Genomic DNA, 24567 nt, shown 5'->3' with positions numbered 1-24567 from the left:
ATTTTTGATGACCACACTTTACTTCAAGTCACAGAGATCTAAAATCTAGCAATCAATCTTAGTTTTTCTCTTTTACTCAAGTCCCCATCTCCAATCAGTTGCAAAAGTCATATTGAGTCTATCTCCACATTTTCTCACCCCCTTCTCTTATGGAGCTCCCATCCTAGTTCAGGCTCAGGTCATGACTTATATAAATTACTGAAATAACTTTCCAACTAAATTGGCATTCCTGCCTCCAATCCTACCAGCCTTCTAAATAACCATCCCAAAATAAGATTCCTAAAGTACAAATTTAACCATATAACTCCTGTACTCTAAAACCTTTAGTGGATCCTTCCTTATTGCCTATAGTACTGGCAATTCACTTAGTATAGACTAAGAACTTCTCAACATGACAGTTATACTGTACATAATCTGGCTCCCATCTACATTTCCAGGTTAATTAATTCTATTTCCCTTCATATACTTTGCATTTCTAGCCAAACTGGACTACTTGCCATTCTCGGAACATATTAACTGACAAATAGCAAGCAATTAATAAATATTTGTTGACTTTTTAACTTGATTCAGCATTCTAAAATTTGCCTCCACATCTTCATACAGTCTACCCCTCTCCATGCCTGTAAAACGTTTTCCTCCCTTCTGTTCTTAAGAATACTTAGCTCCCTTCAAAATTCACCTCAGGTACCATAAGAATGCAACCACTTTCCTCACCTTCCCATTGCTTAGTGTTATTAACTCTAACCTTCCTCCCTCCTCCCTCAAACTGACTGTTATTTACTTGCATGGAGTCTGGGTCAGGCAGGGGGGAATTTGGGGGAACCTTCCCATTGGTCCTTCCCATTTCTTCAGGGCAAGCACCAAAGGAAATGACCCACCCCACTTGGTTTTTGTTTGTTTGTTTGGTTTGCACAATCCAGGCTTTATGCATGCCTATATCTATGCATCTTATGTTTCCTAGCAGAATATAAACTTCTTGAGGGCAGGCAAATGACATTTTCTTTACATTTGTGTCTACAGTACTTTATACAGTCAGCATTTAATAAATGTATACTAAATTGAATTAGATTGGAATGAATTGAATTCCAATATACTCAGTGTATCAAATTTATTTATATATAAACCATATGCATTTTAGGCTCAGACTCAGGATTCTACACCTACACTGTGTCTGCATTCCATTGTCTAACAGTTGGCAAGTAAAATCATTTAATCCACCTTTTGTTATATTATGTGCTCTTTTTTTTCTTCTTCTGCCTGTACAATTCCAAACATGCAGTTTAGCTGATGCATTTACCAAACCCAAAGAACTCCAAAGTTTCAATTCACCTTATATCAAATCCCAAATCTCTTTGGCATATGCAGGTACAAGTCCATCCTGATGGATCCTTATGTGATTTCAGGGAAATCGTTGCCTGTCTTTGGCATCTGTTTTTGTTTAAGAAGGAACCAATACAAGGAAACAGCAGAGGCAAATTTCAGCACTAAAAAGTACTTAATTATGTATCTGTAATTTGGAAACATTTTCTAAATTGCTCTTTTATAGTTTTCACAGCAGTTTCTTCTGGGAGAGGAGCATTTTTCCGCCTTCTGCAGGCTATTGTTAGGGTTCAAGTTGTTGCTTTTGTTGAAAAAGATAATCATAGAAATGTCCACAAAATCATCAATGATTGTCCCCTATCTACCCTGCCCTGGGCCCCTTTCTGCCCCCTTGCTCTGGTGCACAGCTGGTAGGAATTCTTTGCATCCATAAAAAGGCACCTTCTAGCCAATAATCTTGATTCTATTAAAACAGGTTTGGAATCTAAGAGCATTTTAGCTCCAGTCCTGAAAATAGAACAATCCATGGCAATGCATGGCAGCTTATTTGATGCAAATATGAAGAGATTCAAAGAACATTTACATTTCCAGGGTTGGAGGCATGGGGATGATCATTGGAAGTTTGAGTGTAAAAAATCATTACTTTTCACATAAGTTCATGGAAAAAATCAAAAAAACAAAAAGCATTTGGTTCTCATTTTTTTTGAAAAGGATACTATTGCATGAGGATGCTGCCACAATATTCTATTCCATTCAAAGAAGTCTTTGCAAATATTTTATATAAATATAAAATATTTAAGCTTTTAATATTTTGTTTTTATTTTTTTCTTACATTTCTATAGCTCCTCATAATGTTTTCCCAACCCCAGCTTCAGCTTCCTAGATTACTTTGAATGTACTTATCTTTGTATGTATTATGATACTCACTTACCTGCTTCCCAGGAGAGTATAAACCACTTAAAGGCCGAAACTCTTTCTTTTTTTCCCCTTTGTGTCCCTAGTATCTACCACAGTGTCTGACACAAAGCAGGTCACTAATAAATCAGCATTGAATTAAAGCATTTCATCCTGCTATCTTGCTACATGATCCTATTTTGCCTCTAGATTCTTTATGGGATATGATGGGTAGGTGTTGTTCTGCTCAATATGGAAGACACCATTAGTCTTTCACCTGAGATACTGATAGCTGGTTGAAGGAAGAGTTGAAGAAAGAAACTAGGGTCCCCACAATACCCTTACTCCAGTTCACCCAGACCCTCAATTAAGAGTATTTTCCATTGAATTACATGATCAAAATTCATTACAAAAAGCCTTGAAAATTTCCAGTTGATTAAAAACTACAAAATAGATGAGACTAGTTCAAGATTACATCTAAGCCCCTTGTAACTTGCATATTGGAGGCTATTTTCTTTTGTTTCACTGTTTTACAAATGGACCAGAATTATTTTAAAATATTAAAACTGTTTGGGCTAATCAATGTTTAGCTGAAGAAAATCTTCTAGGAGTTCTGTAACTTTATGAAGACAATGACAAAACATTGCTTCTCAATGGGATCCAATAGAATACTGATGATCTGGTCAAATGTTTTTTTGAAAAATGACTTATTGGGACAGAGCCAAGATGTTGGCACGAAAACAGGGACTCACCTGAGCTCTCCCCCAGATCCCCCCAAACACCTGTAAAAATGACTCTAAACAAATTCTAGAGCTACAGAACCCACAAAATGACAGAGTGTAACAAGTCTCCAGCCTAAGATAGGCTGGATGGTTGCTGGGAAGGGTCAATCTCACAGTGCTGCAAGCAAGTGCAGCCCAGCGTGGGCCACACCAGGACTCACCAGGCAGGGGCGGACTGGACAGAGCAGGCCTCAAGGTACAGAATCACTGGCAGCTGTGACAGTTTCCAGACTTCTCAACCCACAAACACCAAAGACAACTAAGCAGGTCAGTGAGAAAACTCTGTTGGACCTAGGTGAGAAAGAGCTCAGTACAGCCCCAGCCTGGGGTGGCAGAGGTGGCTGTAGCGGCTGCTTCCAGAGCTCCAGGCCCACAGACAGTGGGGGGAATCAAGTGGCTAATCAGAGCAGGAATGCAGAGATCTCTTTGCTATGCTAAGGCAGGGTTCTTTTGCTTTGCCTTACTTGGAATTGGGTGGCAGTCTTGGTTGGCAGTCCTTGGGGGAAGAGGAGCAGTGGTGTGACAGAGCCAGTGGTGGCTGTGCAGAGGGAGTCCTCCTGGTGGTTACACAGAAGAAAGGAGTGCTGGCACTCATAGACCAGAGCACAGGCCAGGAGAGGAGTATCTTACCACCTCAGAATAAGAGTAGCTCTGAAAATAGCTGCACAAAACCCCTGAAGATTGGGACAGAGAACTTTCTACTCTGGAAGCAGTCAAACCCTGACAAAGAACTCAAAAGTCAAGTAATTGGCTGGGAAAGTGAGCAAGCAGCATAAAAGGACTCAGACTATACACTCTTACTTTGGTGACAAAGAAGATCAAAACATATAGCCAGAAGTCAACAAAGTCAAAGATCCTACATCAAAAGCCTCCCAGAAAAATATGAATTGGTCTCAGGCCATGGAAGAGCTCAAAAAGGATTTGGAAAATTAAGTAAGAGAAGTAGAGGAAAAATTGGGAAGTGAAATGAGAGTGATACAAGAAAATCATGAAAAATGAGTCAATAGCTTGCCAAAGGAGTCCCAAAAATGCTCAAGAAAATAACACCTTAAAAACAGACTAACCCAAATGGCAAAAGACGTCCAAAAAGCCAATGAGGAGAAGAATGCCTTAAAAGGCAGAACTAGCCAAATGGAAAAGGAGGTCACTGAAGAAAATAATGCCTTAACTATTAGAATGGAGCAAGTAGAAGCTAGTGACTTTATGAGAAATCAAGAAATTATTAAACAGAACCAAAAAAATGAAAAAAAATGGAAGACAATGTGAAATATCTCATTGGAAAAACCACTGATCTGCAGAATAGATCCATGAGAGATAATTTAAAAATTATCTGAAAGCCATGATCAGAAAAATAGCCTAGACATCATCTTTCAAGAAATTATGAAGGAACACTTCATAGAGCCAGAGGGTAAAATATAAATTGAAAGAATCTACCAATTGCCTCTTGAAAAAGATCCCAAAAAGAAAACTCCTAGGAATATTGAAGCCAAATTCCAGAGTTCCCGGGACAAGGAGAAATTTTGCAAGCAGCCAGGAAAAACAACAATTTGAGTATTGTGGAAACAGACTCAGGATAAGAGAAGATCTAGCAGCTTCTACTTTAAGGGATCAACAGGCTTGGAATATGATATTCCAGAGGTCAAAAGATCTAGGATTAAAACCAAGAATCACCTACCCAGCAAAACTGAGTATAATACTTTAGGACACAGTACAGAATTTCAAAGACATAGGGGACTTTCAAGCATTCTTGATGGAAAGACCAGAGCAGAATGGAAAATTTGGTTTTCAAATACTAGAGTCAAGAGAAGCATGAAAAGGTAAACAGGAAAGAGAAATCATAAGGGACTTAATAAAGTTGAACTGTTTAGATTTCTACATGGAAAGAGATATTTGTAACTCATCAGACCTTTCTCAGTATTAGGGTAGTCGAAGGGAATATACATACATATACATACATATATGTAGGTATAGATATAGATATAGATAGATAGAGGGCACAGGGTGAGAGAGGAATATATTGAGAGAAGGAGAAAGGAGGAGATGGAATGGGGTAAATTATCACACATAAAAGTGGCAAGAAAAAGCTGTTATAATGGAAAGGAAGAGGGGGTATGTGAAAGGGAATGAATGAACTTTACTCTCATTGGATTTGGCTTAAGGAATAACATACACACTCAATTGGGTATCTTGCCCTACAGGAAAGTAGGGGGGAAGAGGATAAGGTGGGGATGACAGAAGGGAGGGTAGATTGGGGGAGGAGGTAGTCAAAAGCAAACACTTTTGCAAAAGAGAAAATTGAATAAAGGGAGAAAGGATAGGATGGAGGGAAATCTAGTTAGTCTTTCACAATATGATTATTATGGAAGTGTTTTGCATAATGATATATGAGTAATCTATGTTGAATTGTTTGCCTTCTCAGGGAGGGTGGGTGGGGAAGGAGGAAGGGAGAGTATTTGGAACTCAAAGTTCTAAAAACAAATGTTAGAAAATGTGTTTTTACATGCAAATTGGAAATAAGATATACAGGCAATGGGCTATAGAAATCTATCTTGCTCTACAAGAAAGTAAGAGGAAAGAGGATGGGGGGAAGTGGGGTGATAGAAGGGAGGGCAGACTGGGGAATGGGGCAATCAGAATACATGCGATCTTGGGATGGGGGAGAGGGTAGGGATGGGGAGAAAATCTGTAACTCAAACTCTTGTGGAAATGAATAGTAAAAACTAAAAATAAATTTTAAAAACTTCAAAAAAATGACAAAAAGAAAAATGACTTGTTTTTGTATTTTGTGGCAATGAAACAAAAGGAAAAAAAATGGGTAATCAAAACCATCATGTACAGAGAGAACAACTGACAGAATATGTGGCATTCTATCTCCATAGACTATCATCTATTTCCAGAGAAGAAGAGAGTATGTTCCAATATCAGTCACCTGGAATTAAAACCACTTCTTTTTATAAAGAATAAATATAGTGACACACATAACTAAATAATGAAAAGTAGATGCCAGCTGGTTTTTAAAGTGGAAATATCCAGGAAGGAATGAACAGTCACAAACACAAACCCTAAAAGTACTAAGTGCAACCTAACTTTGGACAACAGCATGACAGTATGGGTCAGTTGACAAGGAGGGTTTTGAATGGTATATAAAGGAGAATTTTGTGACAGAGATAATGCATTACACAAAGAGGGATAGAATTCCCATCTCTGGAGAGCATCAGGAAAAACAAACAAACAAATTAATAAATGATGACCTGTATTGTAGCTGTATGGATCTGCCTACCTGACACCAGTGGGTTGGGACAGATTTTAGTTAATTCCCTTCCAGAAACATAATTCTAAGCATTTCTTGAATACTACTAGTGGAAGAGTATTCTGCCAGACTAATCTAATTTCTTTCAGCGATTGACCTGTCATCCTCTTTAAGGCTAAGGAAACAGAACAAATTCTGCTTCCTGATTTTACACTCTTTTTCTGTATTCTCTGTTTCATGTGTCCAGGTTCAAATGATCCAAAAGCCAAGTCAACACCTCATATGATTATAGATCCACAGCTGGAAGAGATCTAGGAAGCCATCCAATGTCCCTTCTATATGCCTTTCTGAATAACTGGTAAATGAATTCCCCCATCCCAATATATTTAAAATGGAATGCAAGGTGGCTATAAATGCAGTTCAGATAATTAGGAGAGAACACCATTACTTCATCTTGTCAGTTTATCTTCCTTTCTGGGGTCCACAAGAATGACATCTAGATAGTTGGAATTCCTAGTTAGTATAGGAGAAGAAAAAAAGAAAATGTACAATCTTGACAGGTGAAAGCTCTGTCTACTGTGATGTGAAGAATCATCTCATCCTGAAATATAATATTTATCTCTAATTTAGATCCTGCATTGACTTATGTATTAATTTTTCATATCTCAGCTCATGTCCAGAAACAGGAAACTACTATGAACAATCCATTAATCAGGATTCCCTTTGTAGTTGCCTTGTTGGGGATAATTAATCGTTAGCTGAATTCAAGATTACTGCAGTCCTATGAAAACACTGAGTGAGGAAGACCCTGATAGCAAAGACAGTTCACACATACATGGGAAATACAATTATAGCTGCTCTTATTCATAGGAGAAAATAAACCCAGGAAGCCTCAGTTCAAATAAATGGTTACAATTATCACTAGTAGCATTAGTGGGACCATAACCAATAAATATCCTATGAATAAGAAGAGCTATACTTAAATTTACCTATTAGATCTGAAACAAGGACCTTTCTCATTTCCTGATATTTTTTTCTCAATTAAAAAAAATTGCTCAAGTCTCAAGTTCAGTATGGCATATGTATCAAAGAGTTTTTAAACTACAGTATTGACGACCTGTTAAAAGTGATACAACTGACTAAAAATGCTGAATCAGTAGACATGTAAGATGTAATCACTTCTTAGTTATTTGTAATTGTAATGGCAATCAGTGAATGGGAAGATCTTCCTTGCCCATTTGAGTGGGCTTAGGGGGAGGAGCTCTCAGGATCCTGGAGGGAGTGGCTAGGACTGGAGCCAATGGTAGGCACCTGAGTTCTAGTCCACGTGATGACTAGAAGCCTGTGGTGGGAGGACCTTGCTGAACGGTTGGAGCAGAGCTAAGAGGCAGTTGGTGAGAGCAGTTAAGAGCTGAATGAGAGAGGAAGCAGTCAGATAGCTGGAACAGAGCTTGGAGATTGTGGCAGAAGCAGCGGTGACAGCAGCAGGCACTACAACAAAGCAGGACTGACCCTCGTGGAGACTGGAGAGTGCTGAGCAGGGGCTGGAGGCCAGTGGGTGGTCTTCTTGCTGGAGGGCCCTGGCATGGGGGTGGGGGGGGAGAAGCACCAGTATGGCTTGGCTTGCTGCCATAATGTTTTTCTGTGGCCTCCGGGTCACTATTGTGAGATGGGCATACTGGTTTTGGAAGGTTCTGGCCAGGATGTCGAAGTGGGGACACTGGTCTGTGGGTCTGCTACTTTTGAGTTTCAATAAATGCTTTGACTCCTCTGCCTTCCACTTAGAGAATTCTTTATATCCTGCGATTCTGGACCATTCAGGCATATTCATGGTTATCTTTGAAGTCATTAATTTTGCCTTAATGATATAGTAATACAGATTACTCATGGAATAAATAGATACTTAAGAAAATTTTTATATAGTACATGTGTATAAAGTATGATCTAGAGTCTTATCATTCTTCCTAAAAAATGCTGAAAAAATCAGCAATACAATTAACTTCCAAATTTATGGGTATTATCTTTGTGGATTACCTACGGCGAACTTTTAATGGAATGATCCTTTTTTTGCTTTATCTCAGAATATGTTGGATCACTTTTATGTTACAGTCAACTGGTTGTACTAGGATTAACTAATGATAATGTTAATTTTAATATGTAACTAGGGATATAACTCAGATGAAAAAAAGAAACAACTATTCTTTCCCATCCCCCAAAGTCACAAGAAATATAGAACAGATTTTGAATTTCTAACAAATCAATTTGAAAAAAAAAAGATGGGTACATTTTTCACACCTTACCATCTTGCTCTTGAATTTAATGTTAATGGGGATTATTTTTCTTTGTCTTATTTTGGAAATTGTAAGACCAACCCCAGGATAGGGGGAGAGGGAGAGAGGCGTAAGGGTTCCAGGAGGAGGAGGGGGGCGATGTAGGGAGAGGGGGAGGAGGAAGAGGCAAGATGGAGCCTAGTAAGGTTTTAAAAAGTTTTCCAGAGCCCAGCCTTCAAGGAGCTATACTCCTCCTCCTCCTTCTTAACTCTCATACCCTTCCATAGAGTAGTAGTTGCCTCCTGCTGTCCTGTGACTACTCTTTTCTGTCTTTCTCTTCTATTTTCTCCTTTTTCCTCTATCCCTTAACCGCTCCTGCCTGCCAGCTCCATGATGGTCAAGTAGGTCCCACAGCTGAAGCGTCCCATCCTGGGCTACAACCTGGCTCCTGTGGGATTTGGCCTTTGGACTTATTTTGGACATTCTTCCATCATGACCAAGGTCCTCGCTGAAGGATACCGCAGCACCACAGCAAGCCCGCCCCTGCCTTCGTGCCCCCCAGCACCAGCAACCCCTGCAACCCTTACTGCTGGCCCCGAGAAGCGAAGAAAGGTCAGGCCCAGTCTGGAGAAACAGTTCCACAGTCTCTACCAAGTACTACCACCACTAAGTGAATCTCAAGGTCGGGAGGAGCCAGAATAGAGCTCAGGAGACCCTGGATACAGTGCTCTTCCGCCGCACCCCTCCCCTGCCTCACTGCATCCTCTCCCACCCTGCCACCAAGTCTGGGTGTAGGAGCATCCGCCCCTGGGAGCCCATTGCCTGGTGCTTCTGTATCCAGCTCAATCCCTCCCTCCTCCCTCAAAGCTACTGTCCAGGAAGGGAGTTTTTAAACCAAACATGGGGAAGTCTGAGAAGATTATTATTCCCCCTGGCCAGTTTGTTCACAGAATATACTTGTGTGGACAACCGGAGACTAATAGAAAAATAAATATAACGTACCGCTAACCAAGATCACTTCTGTAAAATGAATTGAAAATAACTTTTGGAAGGATTCTGTGTCATCTGAAATCATTCACAAGCAGGGGAAAAGCCTTTTAAAAATACTGAAAACATCAGAAATATGAATTAGAAGAAATCAGCCTTTCAAACTTAAATGAGCTAAAAACAAAATTATCCTGGGGCAAAGTTTAGTGATCCAATGTCTCCTGGCATCCCTTCAAAACCACCTCTAACTCATTGGATAGGGAGCACGTTTGAAAATTTCAAACAAAATGGGGAACTGATGGTAATATATTTAAAAGTCTACTAAAAGTTCAAGCTTAGTTTCCAGATTCAAACTATGGGGAAAAAAAAAACACCATAATTTCTCAAGGTTTTTGGATACTTTAAGGACAACAAAAATGTAGATGATTGAAGCAGTTGTACAAGGTATACTGAGAACTTGTCAAGGAGAAACAGTTATCTTATTTTAAGGTGAATATCTAAATGTAAGCAATTTATTAAATGCACTACTGAAATTTTAGTTCTGTAGCATAATCATTATAAATATGGGATTTATGTGTTGTTCTAAAACAGGTTTCTGCTTTCTTTTTGTGTCTGGTCAAGATCCAGTTACTTTAAAGCATTTCTAAATTACTTTAATGCCAGAAAAATTTGTTATTTTCAAATTTAAAGCAAAATTTGGTCTCCCCTTAAAAAAAATCAATATTTTTCTCACAACACCACAATGAGTTACTAAAGTATTATCATCCCCATTTTAAAGATTAGAAAAAAGAGGGTTGGAGATGTCAAATCACTTGCTGATCATCACAGATTCAAATTCAGCACTTTTTTTCCATTGAATTACATTATCTACAAAGAAAGTTTATGTTAGGCATGAATGTTAGGGGCTACCCCAGAGACATTCAAATGCCTTTATCTTATTTTGTTTCCTGTTGTTATTGTGTTCTTTTTTGAATTTCTTTGGTCACATACTGTAGTGATTACTTGTATAATTTGTAGTTTTCTGCCTCCAAAAAAGGTTGTTCACCTCCCTCTATAGAGAAGAGAGTTCTTTTCCCCAAAGATAGTTTCAAATGAGCAAGGTGGGGATATTAGGAGAAGAAAGGGAGATAGAAGGTGAAGAGAAAGGTATAAGGCCAATAAGTAAGTGAAAAATCTTTCCCACCCATTGTATTGGCCTCAGGTAGGGCCAACCAAGGGAGGCCCAATTAGAGGCAAACCCACACCCTTTCACTAATTAAGTGTGAGGCCCCAGGCCTACACCCTTTTTGCTAGTTAAGCTGATGTGGCTGTGAAGCCCTCAGGCACCCAAGGGGAGTTGCTAAGACCAGAGCCAATGGTATGTGCACTGAGTTCTAGTCAATCAGATGCTAGCTAGGACTGTATAAAAAGAGAGTCCAGAACTGAGAGCAGCAGGATTGAGAAGTGGACATCAAGAGGACATTGAAGCAGTGAGAGCCACAGGAATCAGAATTCAGCACGAGAAGGAGCAGGAGCTTGGAGTCTACAGAGCTTCAGAAGAGTGCTGAGTGGAGAGTTAGGATTTATAACTGATTGTTTACAGAAAGGGCCTAGTGGGGGGGGGGGGGGAAGGTCACAGGATGACTTGGCTCCTTGCTATAATATTGTGTTATAATTTCCTTGTTGCTACATTGAGGTGGGCTTACTGGCTTTGGAATATTATTGCTTCTATATGGAATTGGAATTACTTGTCCTGGGATTGGATTCTCTCATATCTAAATAAATGTTACACCTCCTCTGCCTTCTACCTAGAGAATTTCTTTTACTTCATGGATCCAGAACCGTTATTCAGGCATGTTAATGGTCATCCTTAAGGTCATGAATCTTGCCTTGCTGATATAAAATGGTGTAAATAAAACTAGCCCTGGGCTGTCCAGGCTGAGAGCCAGATTGAGGGCAGAGGGTGAAATCCTTGGGGGAGAAGAGAAGCTTCCAGAAACCCATCTAGCAAAAATATAGGTCTTCTCTCAAAGCACATGGGAAATGAAAAGTGTACATAAACACATTGCAATTATTTATGTTTATGTTAGAGCCCAAACCTGCCTTTGAAACCACTATGGTGCTTAGAGATAATCCTTTTTTGGGACTCCTTGCATAGTTTTTGATACTTTTCTGCCCTCCCGCACCCCCATTATACCACAGGTTTCAGTTGTTGTTGTTTCTTCCCCTGTATTGAAGGAGGAGGAGAAGTAGTGAGAGAGGGGCAATATCTGTCCCTATGAAGAAGAGATGTGACCAGAAACTATTTTCAACAATAAAAGAGAGAGATAAATAAATCAAGTTTAATGCCTAAGGGACATTGCCATGACAATGCAAAAGCCAGAAGGCTGGGTAACCTGATATTTCAAAGGCGAATTTAGAAACAAGAAAGGACAGCAAATCATTCTTTAATCTTTTTTTTTTTTTTAGATTGGATTGCCTCTTTTTTCCCTTGCTCTGGAATGCATGGGCCTGGTGCTTTAAACATAATATAAACTGACACTTGTTACACCACCCAGATATCAGCTGTACTTTGTTCTTGCTTGTCATGACCCTTCTGTGTCTGCAACTGCTTTAAGTCTCAGCTTCAAATGGAAGCAAGCCTGCTAACTTTGTTGAATGATATAGATTCTATAGTACTTTTGAGTAGAAGACTAGTGGTTTAATTTGATTGCAACTCAATTATAAGCAACCTGAAGACAATTATGACACCTTAGATCTCTCTTTATCCCCAAAGTTCAATAGTGCACAGTAGGCACTCAATAAATGTGGATAATGTAAGCAATATGTAGACTACCAGACAGGCTACTGAAAACAAATGGTTGACATGGAAATTAAGATTTCATAAAGGCCAATTGTGCTATAATTGATGTAAAGAATGATTTCCTTTGCTTATTCTTACTTGATGATTTGAAACAGGAGTTCTTAACCTGGTTCCATGAACTTTTAAAAAATGTGCTGATAGCTATATTCTGAGTATTATTTCATTAGCCTCACAAGACTGTCTAAAAAGTCCAAGAAACCAAGTTAAGAACCTCCAGATTGAAGGATTTTAAGTTTATTGCACTCTCAATTCTCATAGTCTTAAGCTGAAGTATCTTTAAAGACCATTTGTCAGGGACTTTGCAGTGGGATTTCCTACAACTATTAGCTATTAAGCTACATGTATGTCTTTTAAGTTTCCATTATTCTATAAAGAAAATGGAGCCCATCTGGGCTTCTAGATAATTTAATATGAATTAACCCTTTTAAGATGATATATATACATATATAGATAGATAGATAGATATAGATATATATAAAATTTCTCATTCTTTTCCTATTGTTATGAGGGCAGAATTAAGACATTATTATAATTTGTTCTTCTAAAACTCCCTCTGAATCAATTGACACATTTCATAGTAGCTCTTAGGCACAGAGACCATTGAAAAGCATCTTTGGAAAGTGTATTCACCCATGATGAGATACTGTTAATCATGAGAAGAAAAGTTAAAATGAACCACATCACTTTTTGTGACATGAGATACAAATACATTTCTACTAAATAGATAACAATTCTAGTTTTGAATTCCTGCAGTTGGGTTTGGTCCTAAATCAGTATTTAAATGTTCATAGATCAAGACCCAGAAGGATTATTTTGGGGATCACATTCAACTCTTTCATTTTGCAGATGTGGAAATTGAGAACCAGAGAAATTAAGTGAAATGCTTAATGTCACACAGTCAGACTATGGTCAATGCTTCAACCCAGGTCTCCATTTTTATATATAGTATTCTTTCATCGGTACAGTGTTGACTATCCAGTTTTGAACAGACTCAATTTTAAAACAAAAATGTGGGCCCAATATAATTGCTCCAAAGAAACTGTCACTATTGAGTACTCAATATTGGCAACACCTTTTCATAAACAGTATATGATCATGATTGGACGTTTCATTTTCAGTCACGAAGTACAAGGAATCCATCTAACTATCTTCATCTATCAATCTATACCTATGTATATTCTTTCTTTTGTCTACCTATTTCATCTCATCTATTTGTCTAAAATCCATTTGCCTTTGTCTATCTATCCATATATATCTAGTATTTTCATCGATCTGAATAACTGAAATAGATTATTTCAAAGTCAACCCTTAACATAAACTCAAATTTCAGGATCAGCTGTGTTGTGGCCAACCAGGTACATTTCTAAGTGATGACCTTGGTACTTCTTGATTCTACTGCAGATAGAGTTAAACTTGAAGGTTGATTTTTTTTTAAACAGACCAACTTCTTCCTCATTCCCCTGGTAAAGGAACAATAAATGATTGGACAAATAAAGGAAGACAAATAAAGGGAAAATAACAGATGGTATGTTGCAAAATGCATTACGTTGAGGATTAGAAGAGCCATGTTCTACCTTGAAACCTGATACTCATTACTTTCCTGATTAATCTGATATAAATCAGGGACCTTCTTCAGCCCTCAGAGTTCTCAGATGCAAAATGAGGATGGCAGACTACATGTTCTCTAGGGTCCCTCCTTTCCTTCAAAAATTTATAAAGGAGAAGGGATCAAAATAAAATAAAATCATTGCTTGGAAATATAACAGAAAAAAATATATTGCTTTCCAATATGATTATTTCTTTTTTGTCAGTCACTAACACTTGTTAAGTATTTACTGTATTCCAGGCTATATACTAAGTGTTAAAGTTACAGGAAAAGACAAAACAAAACTAAACCAAAACAACAGCGACTGCCTTCAAGAAGTATACATTCTGATGGGTAGAGGACCCAAAATGTACATAATCTAGCGCATGCAATTTATATACAGAGCAGATGTCAGGTAATCTTAAAGGAAAAGTACAAACAGCTGGTGGGGAGGAAAAATCTTTTACTGAAGATATGAATTGAACTGAGTCCTTAAGGAACACAAGGAAACAAAGATGCGGTAGTGAGCAGGGACAGCAGTCCAGATATGTGGGACAATCAACACATAGGTACATTGAAAGGCAGGAGATAGATAGCTGCATGGAGGTGAACAGCAAGTAGGCAATTATGGCTGGATTGCTGAATCCATGGAGGGGGAAAAAGTGCAAGAACAGAGCAAAAGTAGGAAGGGAATAGGTTCTGAAAAGTTTCAAATGCCAAAGGGAGATCTCTACATTTTATTCTGGATGCACTAGGGAGCCACAACTTTCCATTGTTTAGGTGGCCATATGATTAGACTGATGTTCTGAGAAATCTACTTTGACTGTGTTGCAACAATCCAGCTAGCAGCTGCTGTGGGGGTGTAAAACCAACAACAACCAGCTCACAGAATGTTGCAAGCCCAAGTTCTTCTGATCTGCTTTACTAAGCAAAGCAACGTTAAGGGGTTAACAATCTTACTTTAATCTGACATACAAATTTCATTCATTTAGTTCAGGGGAAAAAGCCAGCACCCTGAACTTCAGAGCAGATACAAACAAATTACAAACATCAACAGACAGACCTTGTTTGATTCAAATCTCAATGCATAGTTAACGGAGTTTAACAAAGTCCAAACATCTGAGTTTACAAGCTGGAGGGCTCTTAACTGCAGTTGCCCTGAGTTTCCACATCAGCCAGCCAAGAATGACAGCCCCAAGCAAATAGCTCTGTCTTCTCTTTTTATGCACTCTTTAGCCATCATCAAACATCATCTGAGGACCAGAACTTGAGCTCTTACTATTGCCTCTGGACTTAGCACCTCCCCCTAGGACCTTGAGGGCTTCATGCCCACATTGACTAAGCACCTAATAGCTAAGGGTTTTGGGCCTACTGGGGAGTGAAGATATAATCAGACCTCCAATTCATGGGCTCCACCTGGAGTCCCACCTTAGTTACCTAATTTAATCAAGGAGATGAAGGCCAAAACTTTTCAAGGGCACTTGGTTGAATAAGTGCTAAGAGCCCATCTTGATTGCCAATACAGACTGCTGATCAGAGGATGGATTGAAGTGGGGAAAATGGTAAGCCAAGAATATTAACCAGAAGTGTGTTTGCAACAGTCTTGGTGAAAAGTGGCTGTTCCAATTAAGAAAAGGTTACCGACATGGCATCTTTCTGGAAGACCAACATGACAAGATTTGGTAATAAATTAGACCTATGGAGAAAATGTGAGAATGTATTTGAGGATGACATACTAATGCCATAAGCATGAATGACTAGGAAGATCTGTTGCTTTCAAAACAGAAGTTGGGAATAAAAAACAGGGTTGGAGGGGAAAGATAATTAGTTCTGTTTCGGTCATACTGAATTTGCCATGCCAATATGTCATCTGTTCTTAGGTATGCAAAAGGTAATGTCCAAAAGGGAATATATCTGGGAATCATTGACAAAGAAGTTCTAATTCATCCCTGGGAACTGCTGAAATTATCATGGAAGAATATGGAGGGTGGGGCAGCTAGGTGGCACAGTGAGTAGAGCACCAGCCCTGGAGTCAGGAGTACCTGAGTTCAAATCTGACCTCAGATACTTGACACATTTACTAGCTGTGTGAGCTTGGGCAAGTCACTTAACCCCAATTGCCCTGCCTTCCCCCCTGCAAAAAAAAGTATGGAGGGAAAAGAGAAAAGCATCCATGATATAGCTTTGTGCTTGCCACTCTTCCAATATAATTATTACACTCCCTAATTACTCAGAATGTCAGATTTAGTCAAGAGATATACCTTTAAAAGTCAGAAAGAGACATTTCTTTTTCAAGGCTTCAAATAGCTCCTATTGCTTCAGGAACCTTTATCATTCTGTTTATTTTGGCTTATGTTGTAACCTCATTTCTTTGTTCTTTCTCTTTCTGTTCTTAAGCTTGCTCGGTCTCTTGTTGGGACTTTCAGTCGCAAAACTGCTCATATCCTGGCTTCTGTTTACTTTTCATCCTATTCCAAAAGTCTTCCATATCTGTACTAGAAAATGCCTGGAAGCTGAAATAGAGCCAGGGCTTCTTGAGCTTATTCCAGTCTTACCCTTTCAGCACTTCTTAGAACATGGGTCAAGACGCACAGTTTAAGAAATGAGTATTCATCACCCAGACCAGCTTTGGGTAGTTCTCTCCTGTCTTCTACTGACTCTACTATGAGACTCTTTGTCTCAAGACTCTGGCTCTATCTCCTTATTCTCAGCTTACACTTTCCCACCTCTTTTCACAGTATTCCAGAGTCCAATTGGATTAAGAAAGAGGCAAAGAATTTGCTCATATACTCTGTCACTCACAATCATGGCTAATCGATTCTCCATGTCATTTGAATCCTGACATTAGTGACTCTCTGGAGCAGAAGTCATCTTATTGTTTCCTAAGATGGTCACAGGCCATAAAATACAGTGCCCCTTGTTCCCCAGTGAAGAAAAGGACAGAGAAAACAAAGAAAAGTTGGTGAGATGATTGGAGTCATCATTACTCATCCTTATCCTTTTGAAATCAGAATGTGATCTCATCTATTTATAGGTAAAGATTTATACAAGGTCCACTAAACCTTTGCGCAAGATCAATCCAAATTCATGTTATGAGAATTCAACTCTCCAACTGCTGACTCTGACCTCAAAATGGTAACAGTTACAATCATTGCATATTTCTACCCCATGAAGACTCAGGTATAAAAATTTCACATTCTCTATATGAAAATGAAAACAACAGCAAATGAATGAAGAAAGATATTCTTTTTTCCATTTCTATTTCAAGTTCTCTACTCTGTTTTGGGCCATCAGTAGATCCGGTCTTAATGTAGACTTCAAAATCCAAGACAATTAAAGAAGTTTAACTCTAATTGTATTTATGATATCAAATAATTATAGAAGCATAATTCTTAGGTTTTGATAAGAAACACATTAACTATTTCATAATACATGTTTTATCAATTGAAGTGTTTCTAGTATGAGCTTTGGAGTCACAAAGCAAAATGGAGAGCAAAATAATATATTATTGTTTGTCTAGGAATTAACTGGGTATGGCACGTTCATAAGAAGCAAGTGCAGAGAGTAAAGTGCTTCATTGGGAGTTGGGAAGAGCCGAGTTCAAATTCAGCTTCAGATACTTATTAGCTTGGTGACCCTGGGCAAGTCACTGAACCTCTGTCTTAGTTTCCTCAACTGTGAAATGGAGATAATAGTAGCTACCTACCAGAGGTATTGTGAGGATAAATTGTGATAATATGTGTAGAGAGTTTTGTAAACCTTAAAATGCTATAAGTGCTTGCCATTATATTTTAAATTTAATATTTTATTTTTCCATACTACATGAAAAAAATTTCAATATTCATTTTTAAAGTTGAATTCCAAATTCTTTCCCTACCCCCCCCATCATTGAGAAGGCAAACAATTTGATATAGGTCATACTTGTGCACTCATTCAAAATGTATTTCCATATTAGTGATGATGTAACAGAAAACATAGACCAAAATAAAAACCCAAGAAAAATAAAGTAAAAAAGTATGCTTTGATCTGTATTCCGACTCCATATGTTCTTTCTCTGGGGATGGATAGCATTTTTCATTATAAGACCTTTAGAGTTATCTTGTATTATTTATTGCTAAGAATAGCTAAGTCATTCACAATATTTCTGTTACTACATACAATGATCTCCTGGTTCTACTCATTTCACTTTTTATCAGTTCATGTAAGCCTCTCCAGGTCTTTTCTAAGAGCATCTAGTTCATCATTTCTTGTATCTCCATAGTATTGCATCACAATCATATATCACAAATTGTTTAGCAATTCCCCAAATGGTGGGCATCCTCACAATTTTCAATTCTTTGCTACAAGAAAAGAGCTGGTATAAATATTTGAGCATAGTTCCAAATGGTTTTACATAATGGTTGAATCAATTCAGGACTCTACCAACAATACATTAGTGTCTCAATTTTCCCACATCTTCAAAATTTATCATTCTCCTTTTCTATCCTATTAGCCAATCTGATAAGTGTGAGGTAGTACCTCAGTATTGTTTTAATTTGAATTTCTTCAATCAATAGTGATTTAGAGCATTTTTTTCACATGGCTCCAGATAGCTTTGAGTACTTCTGAAAGAGACTGTTTAAGTTTTTTGATCATTTGTCAATTGGGAAATGGCTCTTATTTTATAAATTTAAGTCATTTATATTTTGAGAGATGAGGACTTTTTCAGAGAAACTTGCTTCAAATTTTTTTTTCAGTTATGATTGATAACAATAGTTTCCTCCATCCTATTTCCCTCCTGTTTATTATATTCTTTCTCTCCTTTCACCCTGTCCCTCCTCAAGTGTTTTGCTTCTGACTATTGCCTCCCCCAATTCACCTTCCCTTCCATGAGCATCCCTCCTTCTCTATCCCCTCCCCCTCCTACTTTCCTATAGGTTAAGATAAATTCCTTTGCCCTATTGAGTGTATATGTTATTTCCTCTTTGAGCCAATTCCAAAGAGAATAAAGTTCAAGTACTCCTTGACACCTCCATTATCTTTTTCTGCACAGTACTTGCTCTTTCTTGCCTCTTTTAAGTGAGATAATTTACCTCATTCTACCTCTCCCTTTCCTTTTCTCCCAATGCATTCCTCTTTCTCACCCCTTAATTTTTTTTTATATCATCCCATAATATTCAACTTATACCTATGCCTCTGTCTATATATACTCCTTCTAACTGCCCTAATGAGAACATTCTTATGAGTTTCAAGTGTCATCTTCCCATGTTGGAATGTAAACAGTTTAACCTTATTAAATCCTTTCTGACTTTTCTTTCCTGTTTAATTTTTCATGCTTCTCTTGAGTCTTGTATGTGGAAATCTAATTTTCTGTTCAGCTCTGGTTTTCTCATCAGGAATGCTCAAAAGTCCTCCACTTCATTGAATATCTATTTTTTCCCTGAAGGATTACACTCGGTTTTGTTGGGCAGGTGGTTCTGGGTTTTAATCATAGTTCCTTTGACCTCCAGAGTATCATATTCCAAGCCCTATGATCTTTTAATGTAGAAGCTGCTAAATCTTGTGTTATGCTGACTTGTGGCTCCACAATACTTGTATTGTTTCTTTTGGGCTGATTGTAATATTTTCTCCTTAACCTGGGAGCTCTGGAATTTGACTATAATATTTATGGGAGTTTTCCTTTTGGGATCTCTTTCAGGAGGTGATTAGTGGATTCTTTCAATTTTTATTTTTCTGGTTCTAGAATATCAAAGCAATTTTTCTTCACAATTTCTTGAAAGATGATGTTCAGGCTCTTTTTTATTCCATCATGGCTCTCAGGAAGTTCATTTCTTTTAACTTCTTGCTTAGATCTGTTTTCTAGGTCAGTTGTTTTTCTAATAAGGTATTTGACTTTGTCTTCTATCTTTTCACTCTTTTGGATTTGTTTTATTGTTTCTTGGTTAATCTTGGAGTCACTAGCCTTTACTTGGTTGATTTCTAATTCTTAAGGAATTATTTTCTTCAATGAGGTTTTATACTTTCTTTTCCATTTGGTGAATTCTATTTTTTAAAGTAGTTCTTTTCTTAAGTGGATTTTTGTGCCTTTTTTTGTAATTTGCCCAATTCAGATTTTCAAGGCATTCTTCTCCTCATGTGATTTTTGTACAGCTTTTACCATTTGGCTTATTCTATTTTTTAAGTTGTTGTTTTCTTCCATATTTTTTTGTGCTTCCTTTACCAAGATGTTGACTCTTTTTTCATGATTTTTTTTGCATCAATCTCATTTCTCTTCCTGATTTTTTCTCTACCTCTCTTACTTGATTTTTAAAATCCTTTTTGAGCTCTTATATGGCCTGAGACCATTTCAGATTTTTCTTAGAGGCTTTGGATATAGTAATCTTGATTTTTCCATCTTCTTCTGAGTGTGTGTTTTGATCTTCCTTGTCTAAAGAGTAACTTTCTATGGTCAGAATTTTTTTCTGTTTGATCATTTTTTCCAGCCTATTTCTTAACTTTTCACTCTTTGCTACTGTGGGGCTCTAATTCCCGGATGGAGGGCACACTGTCCTAAGCTTCTGGGGTTTTGCACAGCTGTTTTCAGAGATACTTCTAGGGCCTTGTAAGCTTTGAGTTTTTTCAAGGTTGTATGTTCTAAGGAGATTTGTGTTTACTACTGTCTTATGCCATGGTCTGTGAGAGACTGCAAGCACTCTTTTCTGCCATGGAACTGTGATGGAGGTCCCTGATCCACTGGGGCCACAAGCTCTGATAAGTGCTCCTCCTTGCCTTGGGACTACCACCAAGGCCTTTGACCTGGATCTGAGTATGGGCAAAACAAGAGTCCTGCAACATGCCCCAACCCCTGCCTATGCGAGCAAAGAGACCTCCATAATCTCTTCTTACCAATTATTTGACCCCTTACTGTTTGTGTACTGAGAGCCCTGGAAGCAGCCACTAGAGCTGCTGATTCATTCACTCCCAACAATGCTAGCCATTATTAACTATTAATGATTTTATTCTAAATAATCCAATATTTTCTTCTGCTTTCCAGAAAGCAAAAAAGTCTATCTTTTAGACAATAAAATGAGAGCACTAAAGCCAGAGTTTTTCTTGACAGGAAGACACAAAGGAAATTCATACTTTAAGGAGTCTTTACCAGATTATATGATCCATCATTGAGCTACTAAAAGCGTAAACCCATGCTATAGGTCTATAAATTAGAAATTACAGAGGTAAGTCATTGTTATCCTCATGTATGTAACACAATATTGGCTACACAAATCACCAGCCCTGTCTTACTGATGGTGTGGTACTACCTTGAAGTCCATTCATGGTTCCCATAAAGATGCTGCAAATTAACCTCTTGCTGAGGAAAAAAATGAACCTTATTTCTATTTCTAATCAGTGCTCTGCCTTCAGGAAAATATTCAGTATTTCCCTCTCGGTAAGCAAAAATAAGCTTATAGACAGTCCCACAATTCTGCCATGATTTAATTATATAAACTTAGGTAATGGAGGTGTAGTCTTCTTGCCTAATACGTAATTTTTCTTTTGACAATTTGTGTTCCCTACCCCCCTCTCTGAGGAACATACAATATTCTAGCACCTATGATGGGTTCCCCCAGCCTCACTCCCAGTGGATCTCTTGGACAGACAGCTTGATATAAGTTGGCTTAATTGTTTACTAAGAAAGCTTGGACTTAAAAAAAAGAGTTGTTTGGTACTCTATCTACTAAGTGAAAAATCAGATGCATCATTTAACCTTGATGTAGTTAATTAAATGAGGACAAGGACACATATGGAGCATTGGGACTTAACAATTTCACACTCATAAATGGAGAAAACATTTTTGTACAGAGCGTTTAAAGTGGGAGGTATGTGATATTGCATTTTGAAAGACATATTCTGAATGCATCTAGAGTGTTTCACTTACCCAACACTGTGAGCTCTGCAGAGGCACTGATGTTCTCATTTTTGTAGGTGACAACACAAGTGTATGTCCCAGTATCATCATCTGTCACATTGGAAATAAGTAAGTTGCTGCCACCTAATAAAGAATACTTTCTGGACCTGTAACATGGGAAACAGAGGAAAGTAGTGAGTCAATCAATACCTTTCAACACCTAGCAAACTAATCCCAGTCTTAAGCTGGACTGTGTGAAAGTGTAAAAATTGAAGCCCCAATCTTAAAATCTTGGAACAAGACTTGCACCATTCATTTTATTTTAGTAATTTGTGTTATTGACCAAAAAAATGCATTCAGGGTAAATTATTCCCTTTGGGTAACTACACGCAACTGCCAAACAATTGAAATGGAACAAGACATACCTAGCTGTGGCCCAAATTGCTTGAACATATCTAGAACTATAACTGTACACACTGAAGGTACGTCAATGAATACTGGGACACATCAATGTTTTCAAGGTCAAGTCACCATGAAAACTGAGATTCTACTCCATTTATCTTTGTTGTGCAAATCACTTTTGGATTCTTGGTCAAATTGAAAATGTTGGGTATCACTTATTATCATGTCTATGCAATAGTCAATAAATATTTCAGAAATGGTATCCAATTCATGTCATAAGAGGAATTAATATTTTAAGGTAGGAATCAGTTCTATTATATTCCAAGGAGAATTTCATTCTTATGGTATTCAGAGGCTTCTGCATCCTTTCTTTGTGGTTTTAGAAATTGGAACGAGCAAATAGTAAACAAAATTCCTAAATCTAAAATACCTGACTTGGATCACTTCCTCTCCTCGAATCCAGGTAAAACTCGGTGGAGGATACCCAGAAACACAACACTCTAGAATGGCATCTTTTCCTTCGATAGCTACCACATTGGAAGGTCTCTGCAGGAAAAACTGTTGTCTGTGTAAACCTGGATCTATGAAAGGAAAGGACAGGGTCATCATTGTGGTGGGAGACACTGCAAAGATAAATGATATATCTGAAGGATTCCATCCTTGAAAGATATATTGATGGAAAGCAATGAGATTAAGTGGAGGGAAACTATCAAAACACCAAACTGGAAGTAAGAACCTAATAGATTTTTCCATCTTTTACATCTCCAGTTTCTTAAGGCTCTCATTTCAATATATTTTGACAGCATGGTATATTACAGAGAGTATATCTTCAAGGCCCAATAGCAATACCATTTTACATACAAAAACACACTCATTCTGTACATACTGCATAAACATAGCACATTAATTCACATTAGTCTGTGTCATAGATAATGTTTTAGAAAGAAAGGAGATCATTGATAGAATAAGACAGAAGACATATAATTTTTGATGGGGGAGAAAGGAAATAAATGGCCTCAAAGATGGATCACTGACAAGGGAAAGTGTGCCCAAGTGATGTAAAATAGGTGAGAATTCTGAGAAGTCAGAATGGAGGATAAGATAGCCAAATATAGGAAAGGAAACATTACAGAGAAGAGAAGTGATGTTCAAGGAATCTAAAGTTTAAACTTGTTTTACATTATAATTCTACCATGGGACAGGAATACTGTATTTGACAACATAGAATCATAGAATCTTAGAGTTAAAAAGGTCCTCAGGGACCTTTTAGTCCAACCCATACCTAGACAGCAATGCATTTCAGATTTTTTTTAACACTTACTGCATCCAACCTCCATGTGGAAAATTCTAGTGATGGTGAAGTCATTAAATCTTCAGGCAACCCATTTTTGTTTATATTTTTTCTTATAGAACACAAATCTGCCTCTTTGCTACTTGCAACCATTGTTAAGCTTGACCTTCTGAGGCCATGTTAAACAACTCCTTCCCTTCTACCTGAGACCCCTTAAAAATAAAAAAAATAAAAAAAAATTCAAGGCAGTTAACATTTCCTCCTGTGTCTTCATCTTATTCAGGTTAAACCCAGTCCTTTCAAATGATTCTCAGATTGTAAGGACTTGAGTTTCTTTGCCAGTCTTATTCTTTTTGGACATTCTTGAGCTTATTAGCATCCTTCATAAAACTAGATCTCCAAGACTGAAGACAGTACTATAGATGAGGTCTAACCTAGACAGAGTAAATCAATATTTTCATCAATTTTTATTCTGGACACTGTGTCTCTGTTAATGTAATCTACGATGGTTAGATTTTCTACCATCTTACTCTGCTGCCTCAGGGTTTTCAGTAAATTAAAACATACAGATATTTTTCAGGGGAACTGTTGCTAGTAAATGTTCAGGAAATGGTTGATAAGCTATGGATAGAGACTAATTAAAGACCACTGCAGATCAGATAATGAAATTAACAGTGGAATTAGTGACATCAGTCTAAAGTACATCTTGGGAAAGAAATCTGACATTTTCTGTCTTTCCACATCTGCTTTCAGTTGGTGCAAAAAAAAAAAAAAAACAAGCTAAGTATAAAATGAGGATAATGGAAGGATTCTTAGTTGCTGAAGATTTGTTTTTCAAATGTTAGCTACAAAAGATCAGAATGTCTTTTGCATTCATCTTGTGCAGGAAATAGGCATCTCCCCAGAAGCAGTAGCCTTAAGTAATGTAGCCTTCAGGGGTTGTATAAGTAAAGCCAAACTCTTAGTCTGATTCTATCTCACTTCTGGTTCCATCCAGGTATTTTAACAAGATTAATTAGAGACCTTCTGCTCCTCCAAAATGATCAGATGAGATTAACTACAGGGAAATACTTCCACCAG

The 24567-nt window shown here is 37.8% G+C and overlaps 1 protein-coding gene across 1 annotated transcript in view; it reads right to left on the bottom strand.

Moving 5' to 3' along the window:
* Positions 1 to 24567, bottom strand: part of DCC (DCC netrin 1 receptor) — a 1016863-nt gene that overhangs the window by 754689 nt on the left and 237607 nt on the right. The window contains exons 5-6 of the mRNA XM_036763165.1: positions 22627 to 22777; positions 21825 to 21961 (exon numbers count right to left, since the gene is read on the bottom strand). Of these exons, the coding sequence (XP_036619060.1) occupies positions 21825 to 21961; positions 22627 to 22777 (288 nt within the window). The remainder of the gene's footprint in view (positions 1 to 21824; positions 21962 to 22626; positions 22778 to 24567) is intronic.

The sequence above is a fragment of the Trichosurus vulpecula genome, chromosome 1 (assembly GCF_011100635.1).
Source record: "Trichosurus vulpecula isolate mTriVul1 chromosome 1, mTriVul1.pri, whole genome shotgun sequence".
Lineage (NCBI taxonomy): Eukaryota > Metazoa > Chordata > Mammalia > Diprotodontia > Phalangeridae > Trichosurus > Trichosurus vulpecula.
Note: the sequence above shows the minus strand (reverse complement) of the source record. Positions and strands in the feature narration are given on the sequence as shown.